The sequence below is a fragment of the Topomyia yanbarensis genome, chromosome 2 (genome assembly GCF_030247195.1).
Source record: "Topomyia yanbarensis strain Yona2022 chromosome 2, ASM3024719v1, whole genome shotgun sequence".
In the NCBI taxonomy this organism is placed as follows: Eukaryota; Metazoa; Arthropoda; class Insecta; order Diptera; family Culicidae; genus Topomyia; species Topomyia yanbarensis.
In genome coordinates, this window is record NC_080671.1 from 36,199,647 (window position 1) to 36,216,494 (window position 16,848).

The window sequence follows — 16,848 nt, forward strand, 5'->3', positions numbered from 1 at the left end:
TATGACTAACAGAAGCTAATTGGCTCATGGTATCAGCAGCTAAATGGGTCACTGATACGAGTGCTAAATGGCGACGTAATAGATAGAAACGATAAGCAAGAGAAGAGTCGAGAGTTAAATGGCTCAAAGGTTGAGCCATTTCATGGATCCAGTGGAGCTCCGAGATAACGGCGGAAAATTCGTGAAACAGGTGCGACGAAAGCACGAGCTCATAACTCCATGATACAGCAGTAAATGTAATTATGTTTTACAGCTTTCGGCTGTTTTATGTAGACAAAACTATGTTAAACAGCTTGAAACGTGATGGCATTATCACCGGCGATTCGAACTACTGAATTACTAGCTCTTCTTGCTTTTGTTCCGTTATTTTTCTTACCCTCCTAAATGAGGTCTTTGGGAGTATGTGAGGTATTGAATTTTCAGGTGAAGAATGTTATGGTATATATCAATTCTTTTTTATTATAGAAATAGAGAAACAGAATTAAGACAATAAGGTATATCATTGCAAACGACGTAGATTGATAGTCGACATATTTTACTACTAGATCACACAAACATCTCAACCAATGTATAACTTAATGAAACTACAAGTAATCTTTTTTCATACATTAACAATTCAATCAAATACCCCGATGGGACTCCGTTGTTTGCCGTTTCCCATGCCCTCTATGTTACGTAAAGCGATACTGATGGATTGGCAAACTGGTCGTGTGATGGTTTCGAAATATTTAATCTGTCTTAATTTATTCATAAATCTAATTAATGAACACTTTCGTTTTTTAACCTCCTTCGTTCCAGGCGATGCCTAGCGGACACTTCCATAAACGCAATAAACTCCTCGTCTAGTAGAGCCTCATCCGCACTTTCCTCTCCCTTCACAGCAGTAGTTCCATGCCTTCGTTGTTGTTGTTGTTGTGCACGAGCTTCGGCTTCTGCGATTCGATTGGAATGAGAAATTAAACAGAAAAGTAAATCAGCAAAATTAAATCATGTGGCGGGTGGATTTAAACTACTATTACGCAACTAGTTTGTCTGCAGGGCGATAGTGATCGCGATACTAAACTAATTCAAAAGGCACGACGACGTCTGCTGTTTGAAGTGTTACAGAGTATGTTAATCTCGTGACTGATGCATATTTTCAAAACCAGTCAAACTCAATTATTTTTCCAGCACAGACATCGACATCTACATACCTTCTTCCTCCTCCTCTGAATCCTGTACAGCAAGACGCCGTCTAAGGCGTGCATTTTCCTCCCGCAATCGTAGCGTGCAATGTTTCCAATAGTTGAGTTGATGTTGATACTGCCATCTAACCGCATTTTGATAAGTTTTTATCCAAACATTTTGTGCGTTTTTCAACTGAACAAAACTTGGAGGTGTGTTAAAAAGCATCGCACTACCTGTTGATGGTGGTGATGGTTTGGGAACGCTAGTTCTCTCACGGGGAAAACTTTGATCAAAATTTGTCTTCAGCTGCTTGGCACCCTTTTTGCGTTTACACTTACGTTTGTTGCGATTTCGAATGGTTTTATCTTTTGCTTGCTTGGATTTTTCCATTTCCGCTGTTTTCTTCATTTGGAAAACCTAAGGAAACCTCTAGCGACAATGGCAATAACACAAAGAAATTACTTGCTGATCCGTATCTGGTAGATTGTTTACAAATTTTCTCTAACATCAATGGAACAGGAACGTCAAACGATAAAAGCATACACTGTAAGTAATTCCAAAAGCAAAACTTATCGTTTTATGTTGCAATCCAGTAAAAGGTGTTGAAACTCCATTTCATACACCAAATAAAATTGTCTTTATTGGGTTAATCCAATTTCATTTCAGCGAAAATAGGGTACATACAAATACTATGGAATAATACATTTATTTTCAGGAGTTGTTCGTTACATATCCAGAATTCGAAAAAAAAAAAAAAAGAGTCATAAGGAATGTCATCTACAATACCAGCAATGTGTAATAGAAATTGTTGAAAATAACTTTAATAAACACCGCTGTACATATTCTACAAAGATTTAAATTTTTACATGAATATTGATCGTAACCAATTTCAGGGGAAAATTTCGATTCAACCTCTTCCTAACCACTCAACTGGGACCAACAGTGAACAAACTTATAAAAGTAGCTTAGCAGCGCAACTTCCGCCTCGTCACTCTTCTTGGTGCATTAGATTAGAAGAACGCATAGCTCATTGATAGGTCGCAAGCCTCGTCCACTTTTCGTTGCAACATTTCCTGATCCTCGGGAGACTTCTCGTTTACAATTGACATACAACTGTCGTCATCCTCGTCACTCGCCGCACTTCCGGCCCCGTCCGGGCTGACTTCCTCGCCGATTAGCTTCTTCAGCTCCACATGGGGTTCTTTGGATGTGTCCAGCGTCTTTTTCACCTGTAGGTAAATGCTTTCGGCCTGCTCGAGAACGGCTAGCAAGTTCAAATTGCCCGACAGCTCATTCACGTGCTTAAGGATTTCAGTGAAAGTGAACTGACCGTTGATGAATACGTCCATTTCCTGATCAAGTATGGCTACACATACGAAGAGGTGGAAATTAGGGCAAGGCAAACCGGACCAAAGCACTTCCCACAACTGCATTATGTCCTTATTGGAAAATTCTCGCTTGAACCATACCAACAACCAACGAAAACAAAAATACATGTTTTCCGATTGGTTCTCCTTCAAATAGTTGTACAGGTCCTCGTTTACGAAGGCCAACAGAGTTCGCAAATGCTCCAATTGCTGCTTCATTCCTTTTTGATCAATATCAAAGTTGCTGAACACTTTCTGCATGAAGCCCACAAAGCACCAGAAACTCTCTGCCTCATTTTGCACCAGACTCAAAATAGGTGCCAACAAATCGCTCATTCCCTGCACGTAACCGAGGTCAAAGTTATACATCACGTACGTCATCAAAATGTCCGACAGTTTGGCAAGATTGGGATTGTCGTCCCCGGCGAAAAAGTCGTACGTCCGATCGGTTCGTTTGACGTCCTTTTCGATCTGACACTTTCGTTCCCGATATCCGGTGAAATTATGTTCTTGAACCGAAGTTATGGTCAACCATTGCAGCTTCATTTGAAAGTATTCCTGAGTTTTAGCTCCCCTTCGTTCGTCTCGCTGCGCTGTGGAATGCTCCCAAATATCCAACCCTAGCAAATATTTCCACACTTCTGCGCGGATGTCCTCGTTGATACCCTGAAAAAAGAGAACAAATTGGTTTTATATTAGAAGTCTTTCAGGATTGCTTCAATTACACCCAATGCAATTACTTACCCCTCGAAAGATGATATCTTTAACCCGATCAGGGTCCATAATGGACCCATTGGGCGCCCGGTATTCCAACCACTTCGCCGCATCTAATGGCGACCCTCGTTGAGCCGGAGGTCTTGGAACTAATTTTCTGCTGACTGTATTTTCCTCTATACCATTGATCGTTTCACCGCCATTGCGTTCACCAACAGCTTCCGTTTCGTTCTGGGGGCTCAATCGGATTCTCAACTCAGACTCTGGTTGTCTACCCAAAGGCAATATTTGATTATGAACATTGGCCAGCTTCGACATGAAATCATAGTACGGGTTTGGGCGTGGACGATTCCGGATGGCCTCGATGTTGAGCTCTGAGAAAGATCTTTGTAGTTTATCGTTGTCTGCCTCTGGAAGGCAGTGGAAGAATTGCTTTCGTCGGGCACTTTTTCTGATAAATTGCTTCCGCTCGAGAAAATCCACAAAAGAAAAAGGCGATCCATGATGGAACAGATACAGACTATGAATGCTTAAGTCTTGATTAAAAAATCTAAGCTCATTTCGGCTATATTCGATTCCCTTCACATCCCGGAAGAGAACTTGAATGGAAATTTTTGGTTTTTGTGAATGATGTTCTGGAATCCAGTTTGTGTCGGTTGGGTTATTGCTGTCATCGTTTGCTGCTGGGATTGGAATCGACGAGGTAGATTCGATCGTATCGACTAGGGACCAACCACTGTCTTGACATTCAGTATCTAAAACTTCGCATGTTTCCGCCTGTTTCCATTCGAAAAAGTGTAGATCACCTTTTGAAAATCGACCGAAAGTCAGTACTCCCTCGGTGTTAAGTGCCGAAAGATAAGTAGCGCTTGCTTTTTTCAGCATAACACCATGCTGCATAAAAATTTCCTACAATCGAAACAGATATTATTACTTCTTGTGCGGAAACCCCGAAGGTCGACATACACATACAGTTTAATAAATTTAAGAATAATGAGTTTAACACATGAAGTTATCGCACATACCTCGACACGTTCGGTTTCCATTGTCCTCGAATTTCAGGACTTGGCCGGAACCAAAAAAAAATCTTTGTTATTTTGATTGGTGCTAAGTTAGTTTTATTTGCTGATGACACTTTCCACGAAGAAGGCGAAACAAAAACCCCCTTCTGCTTCCTTTAGATCCAGCTCAAACACAAAAGCTACACAGACTAGGGTGTTTTATTGACGACGAATATGTTTGCTAGATATTATTATTATACCGGATATCCTCAAATTTAAAGTAAAAACATGAATTGGCAAACTCTTACTAGTTTTTTAACCATTCTGCCTGATTTTACAGCTTTAAACACTCAAAATGGGAGGAATTTTCACTTGCACGCAGTTGCAAAATGCACAATGAACTCGTAATTCGTAATCAAAAGTGATCCAAAAATATGACAAACATGATTTTGACATTTAAACGATAAGTTCGCACCGTAAAAAATGTTCATTTTGATAAATTAAAAAATTAAAGGGTTGTGTACAGGACACGACCACGGTGACATTAAAAATGTAGCATTTTTCAAGAGCGTGCAAATGAATTTTATCTATCACACATATCGACTCACGTTCTTGTTCACTCGCCTGTTTTCATATGTTACAATTTGCTATATACCCTCCCCATCAAAACATAATTTTTTGAAGGTCTTTTAACGGTAATCTATTAATTAATCAAGTATCTCACTAGGTGATTGGCATTGTTTGGCTGATCCATCTAGTAAATATAGGCTGGTCTGTCCAGAAAATATATTCAAAAGAAAAGTTCCATATTGAGAGCTGTGATGAGGAAGCCCACGCCCGCCAACGGAAATATACAGATTCTCCATGAAATATGAAATTTCATTTTCCATTTAAATTTTCAATAATTTACTAATGAATTTAAGTAAGCAATCTAACGTTTAAGTATTTCTTGATCGATTAGTGGTGGAAAAAATGAAATTATTTGATAAATTACATTGTTATGCAACGTTCGCACTACCAGTTAAAACAGGTTTTTATGCTATCTTGGTGACATTTTTCTTGTTGCTAATTATTAAAACGTGTTATAACTCTGTAGTGTAAACATTGTATTATTAAACCAATTCTGCAGCGTTTTATGTTATATAGGTGTTTTATGTGGTAATAGGAGGACATAATTATATCTTCAGTACAGCGGTTTGTTTCATGATTTAAAAGATTTATTTTAAAATTTAAATTAGTATACCCAACCGTTCTATTTGTTGTATACTTTAAAACGCAATTAGAACTGTGTTTTAAATATATAGGGTAGGACAGATATTCTGACTGGATAAACTGGGAAAACAATTTTAAGTCCAGTAACGCTTAAGACATTGCTTGAATTTGAATCGAAAAAGCTTCAAATGCTGCTGGGACGGTAAGTTCTGTTTTAAAATTTTCCGTTGTGTGCAGTACGAAACAAAAGTGTTTGAAATTATAAAACAAAAAGTTCTGCTGGGAATGTGATTGTTTCCGCTGCAATTACACTCAGAGTTTTCACGCAGGGGATACAGGCCGTGTAAATGAAAACCGCGTAAATTTAAAAAAAACGCGTTAATGAAAGCCGCGTAAATTTCAAAATCCGCGTAAAAAAACCTGAGTGTACTCTCCTATATAAAATACTACGCTGCTGAACAGTGCAATAACTACAGAAGCACGTTGTCAGATGCCTTATTGATAAAAAACATATAACCGAAATATGAAACATAAAAAACCAATAGGCTCTTTACCCTACGCAGCTACAAAGCGCCGTAAACATGGATTAACAAGTTACAACGCACACGCATGCATAAAAATAAATATATTTTTTTCAAACGCAACGCTCTTAAGCAGCACACACCGTATAGAATTAAATCCAAACCACCCCTCCCACCCACTTTGCAAATCATTCTGTGACACCGCGCTGGTACCCGAAAAATCCGCACACGGCCACCGCTGCCGAAAATGCATAGCGTCTACCGCTTATTGTAGTGCCCAGACGCTGCAGCCATGATCTTACCCGTTCGAAATAAGAACAAAAACTGATTCAAACGGGTACGCGTCACCTTTATTTATAAACTAACCGTATATGGTTTAGTCACTTAGGTGCGAGTGTGTGCAAATGCCAACGTTACCGAAAATCGATAGCGCTTATTGCATCGCCCGGAGACGATGTTGCTCATATGGGATAAGAACAACAACTGATTTAAACGGACATGCGTTGCTTCTATTTATGACTTTTCGTGTTTCATTGAGCAACTAAGCTGCCCTCTCTTGACGGCTGTGTCTGAGAAATCTGCCTCACGAATGGTAATTTTCCCGTTTTTCGTGAACTTTTTAATTTTACCAATTTCCAAAAGTCTACTTTTATTGGGGAGATATTAAATTATTATCAATATTTAAGTTAGGTGTTTCTGAATCGGTTGGTGTATGAATGATTAAAATCCATCTAGTAATATCGGAGTTATAAGCGTGCAAACCTTACATAGTTTCGTTACATGGGAGATAGTTTAGATTTTAGAATGACACCTAGCCCCAGATAGTGGAGTAAGACATTTTTAATGTCAAAAATATTTTGCACTGATAAAATAAAGTACACGGAAAAATAAAAGAACCCAAAGAATAAGTTCTTTTAACTTACTTTTGAGTTGTGCGTCGTTTTCGCACTTATTTGTGTTGTCAAAAACAAAACGAGAGATTCGACTCAGTCTAGTTCTTCCGTGGAGGAAAGTACTTTTGAGTTGTTTGGGATATACTCAAAATTAGGTAAATTCAACGTAAATTTGAATATAAAATCTGCTTAAAATATAAAGACACGCGGAGAGAAAACCCGCAAATTTGACTGCACGGTTTATCAAGTTATTTTATCTGCTAGTTCTGGCAACCAGGAATATTATGTAAACATCAAGTGACTTCTAGTTTTAATGAATGCTTGACGAATTATTTTTTCGACATATTTTGCAAAATACTCAATCAATTCGAAAACGCATTGATTTACGTTACGGAACCTGTCTACTTGTTTTTCATTGAACTATAGAGGACATATTCGAGAATACAGTTGATGAGTAATAGCAATATTGGCTACTTTGCTGATGCAATTCTAAATTAATATTTATGACGAAGTTTTCAATTTTCAGACTTTGCTTCTAACAGCAATATATTGTCGCGACAGCACTAAATCGAACTGCCCGGAGTCCAGTAGCGAAACAGTTGGCACTTGCGCATTTTCTGTCAAAATTTGTTAAACGTCCATTTCGGTCAGTGTATCTGGTGTTGATAAAGCTGTTTGTTTACACCGAGCAAAATTTACATTGAATTTCCATAAAAACGTCTTATGACTTTCAGACATAAGGATTTTAAATGGATTTTATAAGTCTGTCTTATGATTTGGAGGGGAAATTTTCCAAATCCATCTCTTATTATTTTCATAAGACAGTCTTACGAAATTTATGAAAATGTCCGATTGAACGCCATAGGTGCCCATTTATGAAAATTGCTGACATTTATAAGCAGAAAATATAGTAGAAATAATGATTTTCATAGAACAGTCTTATGAAATTCATCACAATGTTCGAATGAATGCCCTAAGTTTTTTATTTATGGATATTATTGTGCATTTGCATAAAAATAGAACATGGCTGACATTTCTCGATCGTTTTTAGTAGACAAAAAATCAACAGTAAAAACAACCTTGAGAGGATATTAGGCTTTACACCAACCGACATAACCCCACAAAATGAGCCGGGTGAACGTCGTTTGACAATTCTCGGTGGTTTGTTTACATGGGAGTTACGTGAGTTTTACTGTAACAGATGAACGCCAGTTGCACTCAAACTCACGCAACTGACAAAGTAAACAAACCACCGAGAATTGTCAAACATGAACGTCATTCATCATGAGTTTATTAGTGTGCTCATCTTGTAGAACTCAATTAGGGACAAATGAACCGCCAAGTATAGATCCTGTTGACAGTTTCAGTCAACTTGCTTTTAGGGATTATTCCGAAACTACAATCTCCAGTAAATAAAACAACCGACGTATGGTTTCGATTAGACAGAGAGAGATTGTAATTTTCCTGTATAGGATCAAAGGTTTTAACATGGTAAGTTCGTTGGTAAGTTTCTAAATTTTAGTTATATATGTTGTTTAGTTATAAACTTAGATATAATTGTATATAAGAATAATCATTAAGATCATAAGTTTTCGACTTACGTTTAGTTCCTTTTAAGGTGTTCGTAGCCGGATGTCTTGCCAGCAATTCAGGTGTTTATTGGCCACGGACTATATCCTGTAGTTTGTAAGTATTTAGTTGTAAGTATTTAGAAGATATTCCAGTAGTTTTTAGTTAGTTTCTCACCTCGTAGTAGCGCAATGATGAGTAAATGTTAGGTTAGAGCACAAAATCTCGTGCGGGCAGTACCCTGCTAGTTAGATAATTGTAAATATATGAATATATCCCAGAATACCTATGTTTTAGAGTTTTACCTAGCTAATAGTGTCACTCCTGTGGATTTAATGTTATCGATATTTAGGTAGTATTTGAATTTTAAACTAAACTTCTATCTCAAAGGATAACGAACCTCACACGGTGTTGAACTTGGACTTTTTGCTTACTCACCCTGGGTGACAAATCACATAAGTCTATACCTGCCGAAGTGACACTTGACAGGTGTCTATACCTGCTACGAGCCCAGTGGGTTGGCTTTCTACGGTTCGATGCGTGCAGAGTGCGGACCAAGGCATGTAGCAGTAGAGGTGCGCGCGGACCAGTTGTGTCCGATAACACTGCCCCCCCAGTACGCCATCCTGTGGTTGGCTTACTTCCCGTCGCGCCGAACATCCAGCACAGCAAGCTTGGCTACAGGCCGCTCGTACACGCCATTCACCGTCCGTACAGTGGCTGACCGTATCTGACCGTCTCTGGACTTGCAGGTCTCGATGATCTTTCCCTTCGGCCAACAGTTTCTCGGCAGTTTCGGATCGACGATGACAACGACGTCCCCTACACACACGGGTTTCGTATGGATGAACCACTTCGTTCTTCGGGTGATCTCTGGCAGGTAATCTGTTAACCAGCGCCTCCAGAATTGATTGACTAGCGCTTGCGATGCGCGCCAGCCTTGATGCAACACGATGCCGCTGTCGTCGTTTACAGTGAGTGGCTTCGTTCCATTCGAGGAACCGAGCAGGAAATGGTTCGGAGTTAGAGCGGAGTCCGATTCATCATCGATCGGAACGTGGGTCAATGGCCGAGAGTTCACTACGTTCTCAATCTCAGTCAGAAGGCTCCGGAGTACTTCATCGGTCGGTTTCTTCGTCGGGCAGATGGCGGCCAGATTCTTTTTAACAGTGCGGATCAGGCGTTCCCAACTGCCGCCCATGTGCGGCGAAGCTGGAGGATTGAACAACCATTTAGTTTCGGAGCTGACGAACTCTGCCATTATCGCTTGTTGGTTGATAGCGGACTCGGCATTCCGTAGTTCTCGACTTGCGCCGACAAAGTTTGTCCCACGGTCGCTGTATATCATCCTGGGCGAACCGCGCCGGGCGATAAAGCTGCGTAGAGCCATGATGCATGAGTCCGTGCTAAGTGAGTGTACCAGCTCAATGTGTATCGCACGAATGGTTAGACAGGTTGCGAGCATTCCCCATCGTTTTTCCACTCTTCTACCGACGACGACCTCCATTGGCCCGAAGTAGTCGATCCCAACGTGCGTGAATGGACGTGAGAATGCCGCGAGCCGTGCTGACGGAAGATCGGCCATGATTGGAGGACGTGGAACTGAGTTATCATTTTTACAACGTTGACATTGCCTTCTGACTTTAGCGTAGCAAACTCGTAGTCGCGAAATCTTATATTTCTGTCGGATTTCATTTATAGTGGTTTCATGGTTCTGGTGGTGGTATTTTTGGTGGTAGTATGCTATGATCAAGGTGGTTAGGTGGTGGTCGCGAGGTAAAACAATAGGATTCTTTGCGTCTTCTGTTACGTAGTCGCAGAACCGTGTTCTACCCTTCATCCTGATGACGCCCCGTTGATCGAGTACAGGCGTTAGCTGGTACAGTTCGCTGTTCTTTGGAATTTGCTTGCGTGGTTTTTCCGGGAATTCCTGTGCCCTACGCAATAGGGTCACTTCTTCTTGGTACGCTTCCAGTTGCGCGTGGCGATGAAGGTAGCTCTCTGCCTTCTTGAGCTCTTCTGTTGTTGGTGGACCCGAAACGATCGGTTTCCCTTGGAGTTGCAGTTTGCAGTTGGCTGGAAGGCGGTATACATATCCGACGATATTGACGAGTCGCTTCCAGCTGGAGAACTTATTCACATCGATTACTGCTTCAGGGACCGTGTAGTGTAATAGAAGATTGGGGCGAAGCTCTGCGATTGTGGAACCGCTTTTGGCCGGCGATTGTGGCCACTCCGCCTTCGGACGCCAAAGAAAATCTGGTCCTTTAAACCATCTACTGTCGGGAGTCATATCCGGCTGACCAGTCCATTTGGTAGCGTCATCGGCTACGTTGAGCTTGGTGGGCACCCAACGCCATTCATTTATCTCAGTGATTTCGAGAATCTCACTAACTCGAAACGCTACAAACTGGGAGTACCGTCGATGATCCGAGTTTATCCAGCACATTACATCCCAGGAATCAGTCCAGAAAAAACGGTTAGAGATTGGAATAGAAAGGGATTCTCCAATCGATCGTGCTAATCTTGCACCTACAACAGCTGCTTGGAGTTCAAGCCTCGGAATTGAAGTGAATTTCAGTGGTGCCACCCGTGTCTTGGCCGAGACTAGAACGCACTCCACGATCTTGTTCTGGACAAAGCGTAGATATACGGCGGCGGCAAAGCCGTTCTCACTGGCATCGACAAATGTGTGCAGCTGTACTTCATAATTTGCACTGGAACTAGTCCGAATGCGGTAGCATCGCGGGACCGTGACCTGTTCCACTCGCGGAAGAACCTGCAGCCACCGCTTCCACTTCTCGAATGAAGATTCGCTGATCGGGTCATCCCACTGAACGCCAGATCGCCAAACTTCTTGCAGTAAAATCTTCAGGAACATCAGGAAGTTAGCAATCAGTCCAAGTGGATCGAAGATCGTCATGAGCACCCGGAGTACTTCCCTTTTAGTAGGATACCGTTGGCCTTCTAGCAGCGCTCGATCATGCCGGCTCCAGCCGACCTTGTAGGTGAAGGCGTCCGACGACGTACACCACCACATCCCTAGCACCTTCTCGGGGGCCATCTCGGATGACAGATCCAGATTTTTCTCTTCGATGGTTTCTTCCTTCAGGGCTGCCAATACACGACCAGAGTTGCTAATCCAGTTACGGATTTCGAACCCGCCTTTTGAGTGTACGAGCTTCACTTCCTGTGCCAAACTGATTGCTTCCTCTTCTGTTTCTACGCTCACCAGCATGTCATCCACGTAGTGCCTTTTCGTTATGACTTCCGCTGCTACCGGGTGAAGTTGTGCGTAGCGCTCGGCGTTGGCATTTTTAACATATTGAGCACAGCTCGGAGAACAGCAGGCACCGAATGTCATCACACGCATAACGTATGTTGCGATTTCTCCGTTCTCGTCTCTCCAGTAGAACCGTTGGCACTGCTGGTCTTCTTCTAGGATATCCACCTGGTGAAACATTTCACGGATGTCTCCTGTCAGTCCAACTCGGTGCTCCCTGAACTGAAGAAGTATGGAGAATAGAGAACAAAGCTGATCAGGACCCTTCAGTAGTCCGGAATTAAGAGATTGGCCGTAAGCCGTGGCCGCTGCATCCCATACGATTCTCAGTTTCCCAGGCTTGTTTGGGTTTGTTAGGGGAAAAACGGGAAGGTACCACGTACGAGCGTATGATTGAGCGAGCTCCAGACTCGAAAGTTTCCTGATATATCCTTTGGTAATATAATCTGCAATCTGTCGGTTGAGGGCTTTGGCTAACACTGCATCCTTCTCCATGCGTTTCTCAAGAGAGTAAAATCGTCGAAGTGCCATCGCGCGGCTGTCAGGGAGGCGAAGGTCGTCAAATCGCCAGAGTAGCCCCGTCTCGTATCTACCGTTTCTGAATTTTGTAAGTGACTGTAGCAGGTGTTGTGACCGACGATCATCGGTAGATAAGAGTATGTTGTCCGGTTTCGATACTCCGAGACTGTCCAGGGCGAAATACTCCTTCATACTACGATGTAGGCTTTCGTCCATCTGTTCTTCTGGGTGGTGCTCGTGAAACGCACATTGGACTATATAGGGAGCTTCTTCGACATAACCACCGTATACAGTCCATCCTAGCCTTGTCTTAGCTGCGATCGGCTGATCTATTCGACCCTCTCTGCTTTGCAAAACCAAACCGACCCGTGCATGCTTCAGTCCTATCAGGATACGCGGCTGTGCCTCATGATACGGTTCTATTGGCAGACCTCGTAAGTGTGGGTACAGTTGCGACAACTCGGTGATGTCCAGAGTTTGGCGTGGAAGCTGTAGTTCTCCTACCGTTCTTACGTTACGCAGATTAAACACCTTGGTGTTGCCGTTTACTCCTGATATTCCTACGTCAACGATTCGAGAGCTCTCTTCGTGACGCTCTTTACCTCCTGTCCACCGCAGACACAGTGGACTGACTTCACCATCTAACTGAAGCTCGTCAGCCAACCCGCTGTCGAGAAGTGTAAGTTCTGAACCGTCATCGAAGAAAGCATAGGCATGAACGGCCTTGTTGATTCCTTGCAGTACTACGGGTAAGTATCGGAACAGTATAGCAGACGACGATGCTCGATGATGGTTGATCTCATGCCCTTGGCTCGGTCCAGGTTGTACAGACAAAGAATGCACGGTATTTGGTGGAGGACGCTCGTTTTTCTGGTCGTTGTGTAATAACTCGTGGTGTCTGACGATACAGCCATTTTTGCCGCAGGGTTTTGCTTTGCAGTTCCCATTGTGACGACGTAAGCATGTTCGGCACAAACCAAATTCCCGAACCGCAGCCCATCTCGCATCTCGAGATAGTTCCAGAAAACGCTTGCATTTGTCTGCCGCTTTACATGTACCCTTGCACGTTGGACAGTCGTAGTTGACGCGAGCTTTGGGCACGAGTGGCGCCCTGTCGTTGGCGTCTGCGTTGGGCGTCTTATATGCCGGAATCTGCTCAGGTGATTCAAGGTGAGCGTTCAAGAAAGCGTTGCCCTTCTTAGGACCGCGTCCTTCATTACGTGCAGGCTTATGCTCCTGTGCAATCGAAGGGACGGCCACCGTGCTCACGGCTTCAGCAAGAGAGTAGACCCAGTCCCCGAAGGTCGCCAAGTTGACCCTGGGTAGAGCTCGACGATGGCACGCCCAGTCTAACTTTATCGTTGGCGGCAGTTTATTGACGAGTTGCTGAAGTAGTGAGACATTGTAAAGGTGGTCCTCCAGCCCACACGCATCCACTGTTGCACAGAAGTTTTGTACATTCACCGCAAAGTCGACAATAGTCTCTAACTTGTCCTCCCTCAGAGGTGGTAAGGCATTGATCTTGGCGATCAGAGAATATACAATGGCCTCAGGTTGCCCAAACATCATCTTCAAAGTCGCCATCACTCCTGGAACGTTAGAGGGGTGCATCAGACGGCTCTTCACCGCTTCGTATGCTCGTCCTTTTAAGCTCTTCTGCAGCCGGATAATATTCTCATCCATCGTGAATCCGCACATCGCCGTTGTGCTGTTGAACGATGACAGAAAGATCGGCCAATCTTCAGGATTACCAGAGAATGTAGGTAAATCCCTTGATATTGCTTGTCGAGCTGCAAGCTGTGCCCGGGTGGGCTGACGAGCTTGTTGTGGTTCTAAAGGGTTCCGATGTATAATGGATCGACTATACTTCGATGCGCGTTGGTACGTCAAGCCACTGTCCTGTGGAAGTTGCTGCTGCTCCGCTCGGTCCGGATTGGTGATCGAATTGGGTCTGTTGATGCGGCTGGGGATTCGAACGGATGATTGACTGTCTGGACAGGGGCCACATCTTTCCGAATTCTGTACCGAAATTGGCCTAGAATGTATGCTACCGTTGTCAGAAATCCGAGAATACGATTGGTTACTTCGATGCGATGCATTTTGTTCCGAACACTGCCCATTCGAAATATCCCGATGGTCTTCTGCCCTGTCAGAAGCGTTGTGCGTTGAATTTTGTTGTGGGTTGAAGTGTTTTGGAGCCGAATCGACCATCTGTCCTTCCTTCTGAAGCTTGTTGACATCATTTATCCAGTCGTTCACGCGACTCAAACCGTCGTGGGAGTACACATTCGTCCGGCTTGCCATCTGTTGGAGAATGTTGTATTTCCTATCCACGTACAGACGCTGCTTCGCTGCTGCTTGTTGATCAAGCGCATGCTCCTCTTCCAATTTCAATAGCTCCAGTTTCAGCAGCGAGTTCTTAGAAGATGCGTATGAGACCATTGAGAGAGATCCTCTGGGTGGTTGTTCCGAAAGAGCCTTCTGCTTGACCGACTTGCTTGTTTTATTCAGTTGCTGCTGTTCTCGCTGCTGCAACTGAGGGGTACTGGAAATTAGTTGGTTCTGGCTGGCTCCTGGTCTCTGCTTTATGCTGTCTGTGACTTGATTCACTATCGCTGGAGTCTGGTTTGAAATCGTAGATTTTCGCCGGATCCCTTTTGCCGTAGTACAGTTGGGACAGCTCCAGCTCTGGTTCGTGATCTCCTTCGTTACCCCCACGCAAGCGAAATGATGCCACTTGTCGCACTCGTCGCACTGAACCATGTCGTCGGTGTCCGGACCACCGCATATCTTACACGCCTGACCGGGAAGAGTTATATCTGGTTGTTGCTCTACCTCCATATTCTCTTCGACCACCACTGACACACCACCAAACGCACCATCTTCCACTTGTATTTCACTACCACTTTCAACTCCGACTTTTGCCTTTGACCGCGAACCTTTCGAACCACTTTTCGCGACCGCTTTTGACCGACCCGACATTGCTCAATTTAAACTCAATCCGTAAACGAAAATTACAAGATGTTGACAGTTTCAGTCAACTTGCTTTTAGGGATTATTCCGAAACTACAATCTCCAGTAAATAAAACAACCGACGTATGGTTTCGATTAGACAGAGAGAGATTGTAATTTTCCTGTATAGGATCAAAGGTTTTAACATGGTAAGTTCGTTGGTAAGTTTCTAAATTTTAGTTATATATGTTGTTTAGTTATAAACTTAGATATAATTGTATATAAGAATAATCATTAAGATCATAAGTTTTCGACTTACGTTTAGTTCCTTTTAAGGTGTTCGTAGCCGGATGTCTTGCCAGCAATTCAGGTGTTTATTGGCCACGGACTATATCCTGTAGTTTGTAAGTATTTAGTTGTAAGTATTTAGAAGATATTCCAGTAGTTTTTAGTTAGTTTCTCACCTCGTAGTAGCGCAATGATGAGTAAATGTTAGGTTAGAGCACAAAATCTCGTGCGGGCAGTACCCTGCTAGTTAGATAATTGTAAATATATGAATATATCCCAGAATACCTATGTTTTAGAGTTTTACCTAGCTAATAGTGTCACTCCTGTGGATTTAATTTTATCGATATTTAGGTAGTATTTGAATTTTAAACTAAACTTCTATCTCAAAGGATAACGAACCTCACACGGTGTTGAACTTGGACTTTTTGCTTACTCACCCTGGGTGACAAATCACATAAGTCTATACCTGCCGAAGTGACACTTGACAGGTGTCTATACCTGCTACGAGCCCAGTGGGTTGGCTTTCTACGGTTCGATGCGTGCAGAGTGCGGACCAAGGCATGTAGCAGTAGAGGTGCGCGCGGACCAGTTGTGTCCGATAACAGATCCCTTCAGAAGATTGAAGAGAAAACTCTCATTAAATATTAAAATTTGCAACGCTTCGTCAATATTTCCTGGAAAACTGGGCTTAGATAACTGGGAAACTGGACTTGACAACTGAAGGATAAATAATGTTATTTCTCAAATGTTTTTGATAATTATAAAATACGCGCCAGACACTAATTATATGCACAACTTATTTCATTTCAAATAATAGAATATTTTCTGTAAAAATCAAAGCCACGTAAACTGATTTAATGCTCACAGTAATTTATTGAATAACATAAAAAACAATTATTTAAAATTTTGTTGCAATTTGACTAAAAATTTCACTTCTTTTGTTTTAAACAGCGGTAACCGAAAAGTGCTGGACTGAAACTATTAGCTCCTGGTTGACCTCCAAGCCAGTACTGAATTCATAAGAAACAATTATGAACTTTTCACAAAAGAGATGTTTATGAAAAACAAAATATAATATTATAGAATCATTTACAGATCTCATATGGGTTTCATGAGAAAAACTTATGAAATTCTTAAACGCATATATTGGAGCGAAGTCATAAGACTGTTTTATGAAATACATTATTTGTGCGTCTATGGAGTGCATGAATAAAGATAAATGAATTCATAAGCCTGTCTATGACATTCGAAAGCGTTCAATGGCATCGTCAGAAGGCTGGTTCATATGCCGAGACTTATGAAATTCTCAGATGCTTTTTGCTCAGTGTATGTTTACAAAAACAATAAAGATATTGATTTTTT

General features: G+C 42.4%; 3 protein-coding genes across 3 annotated transcripts; all 3 read right to left on the bottom strand.

Moving 5' to 3' along the window:
• Positions 1–496: 496 nt before the first annotated feature.
• LOC131680738 (uncharacterized) lies at positions 497–1,668 on the bottom strand. Its single transcript, XM_058961446.1, has 2 exons — positions 1,194–1,668; positions 497–932 (listed from the first exon to the last, which is right to left on the bottom strand). Exons 1-2 carry the CDS (start codon positions 1,573–1,575, stop codon positions 760–762), a joined length of 555 nt encoding a protein of 184 aa, XP_058817429.1. The 5' UTR covers positions 1,576–1,668; the 3' UTR covers positions 497–759.
• Positions 1,669–1,966: 298 nt separating this feature from the next.
• LOC131682797 (TBC1 domain family member 15-like) lies at positions 1,967–4,675 on the bottom strand. Its single transcript, XM_058964551.1, has 3 exons — positions 4,274–4,675; positions 3,279–4,157; positions 1,967–3,200 (listed from the first exon to the last, which is right to left on the bottom strand). Exons 1-3 carry the CDS (start codon positions 4,292–4,294, stop codon positions 2,178–2,180), a joined length of 1,923 nt encoding a protein of 640 aa, XP_058820534.1. The 5' UTR covers positions 4,295–4,675; the 3' UTR covers positions 1,967–2,177.
• Positions 4,676–9,081: 4,406 nt separating this feature from the next.
• LOC131679426 (uncharacterized) lies at positions 9,082–14,688 on the bottom strand. The gene has a single exon (XM_058960158.1). It carries the CDS (start codon positions 14,686–14,688, stop codon positions 9,082–9,084), a length of 5,607 nt encoding a protein of 1,868 aa, XP_058816141.1.
• Between the last annotated feature and the right edge of the window lie 2,160 nt (positions 14,689–16,848).

Coding starts and splice junctions, on each gene's coding strand:
- LOC131680738 (XM_058961446.1), bottom strand. CDS start 1,575: ATGAAGAAAACAGCGGAAATGGAAAAATCCAAGCAAGCAAAAGATAAA. Junction 933..1,193: donor TTCAGAGGAGGAGGAAGAAG/GTATGTAGATGT, acceptor ATCGAATCGCAG/AAGCCGAAGCTCGTGCACAA.
- LOC131682797 (XM_058964551.1), bottom strand. CDS start 4,294: ATGGAAACCGAACGTGTCGAG. Junction 4,158..4,273: donor TGGAAACCGAACGTGTCGAG/GTATGTGCGATA, acceptor TTTCGATTGTAG/GAAATTTTTATGCAGCATGG. Junction 3,201..3,278: donor AAGATATCATCTTTCGAGGG/GTAAGTAATTGC, acceptor CTCTTTTTTCAG/GGTATCAACGAGGACATCCG.
- LOC131679426 (XM_058960158.1), bottom strand. CDS start 14,688: ATGGTCTCATACGCATCTTCTAAGAACTCGCTGCTGAAACTGGAGCTA.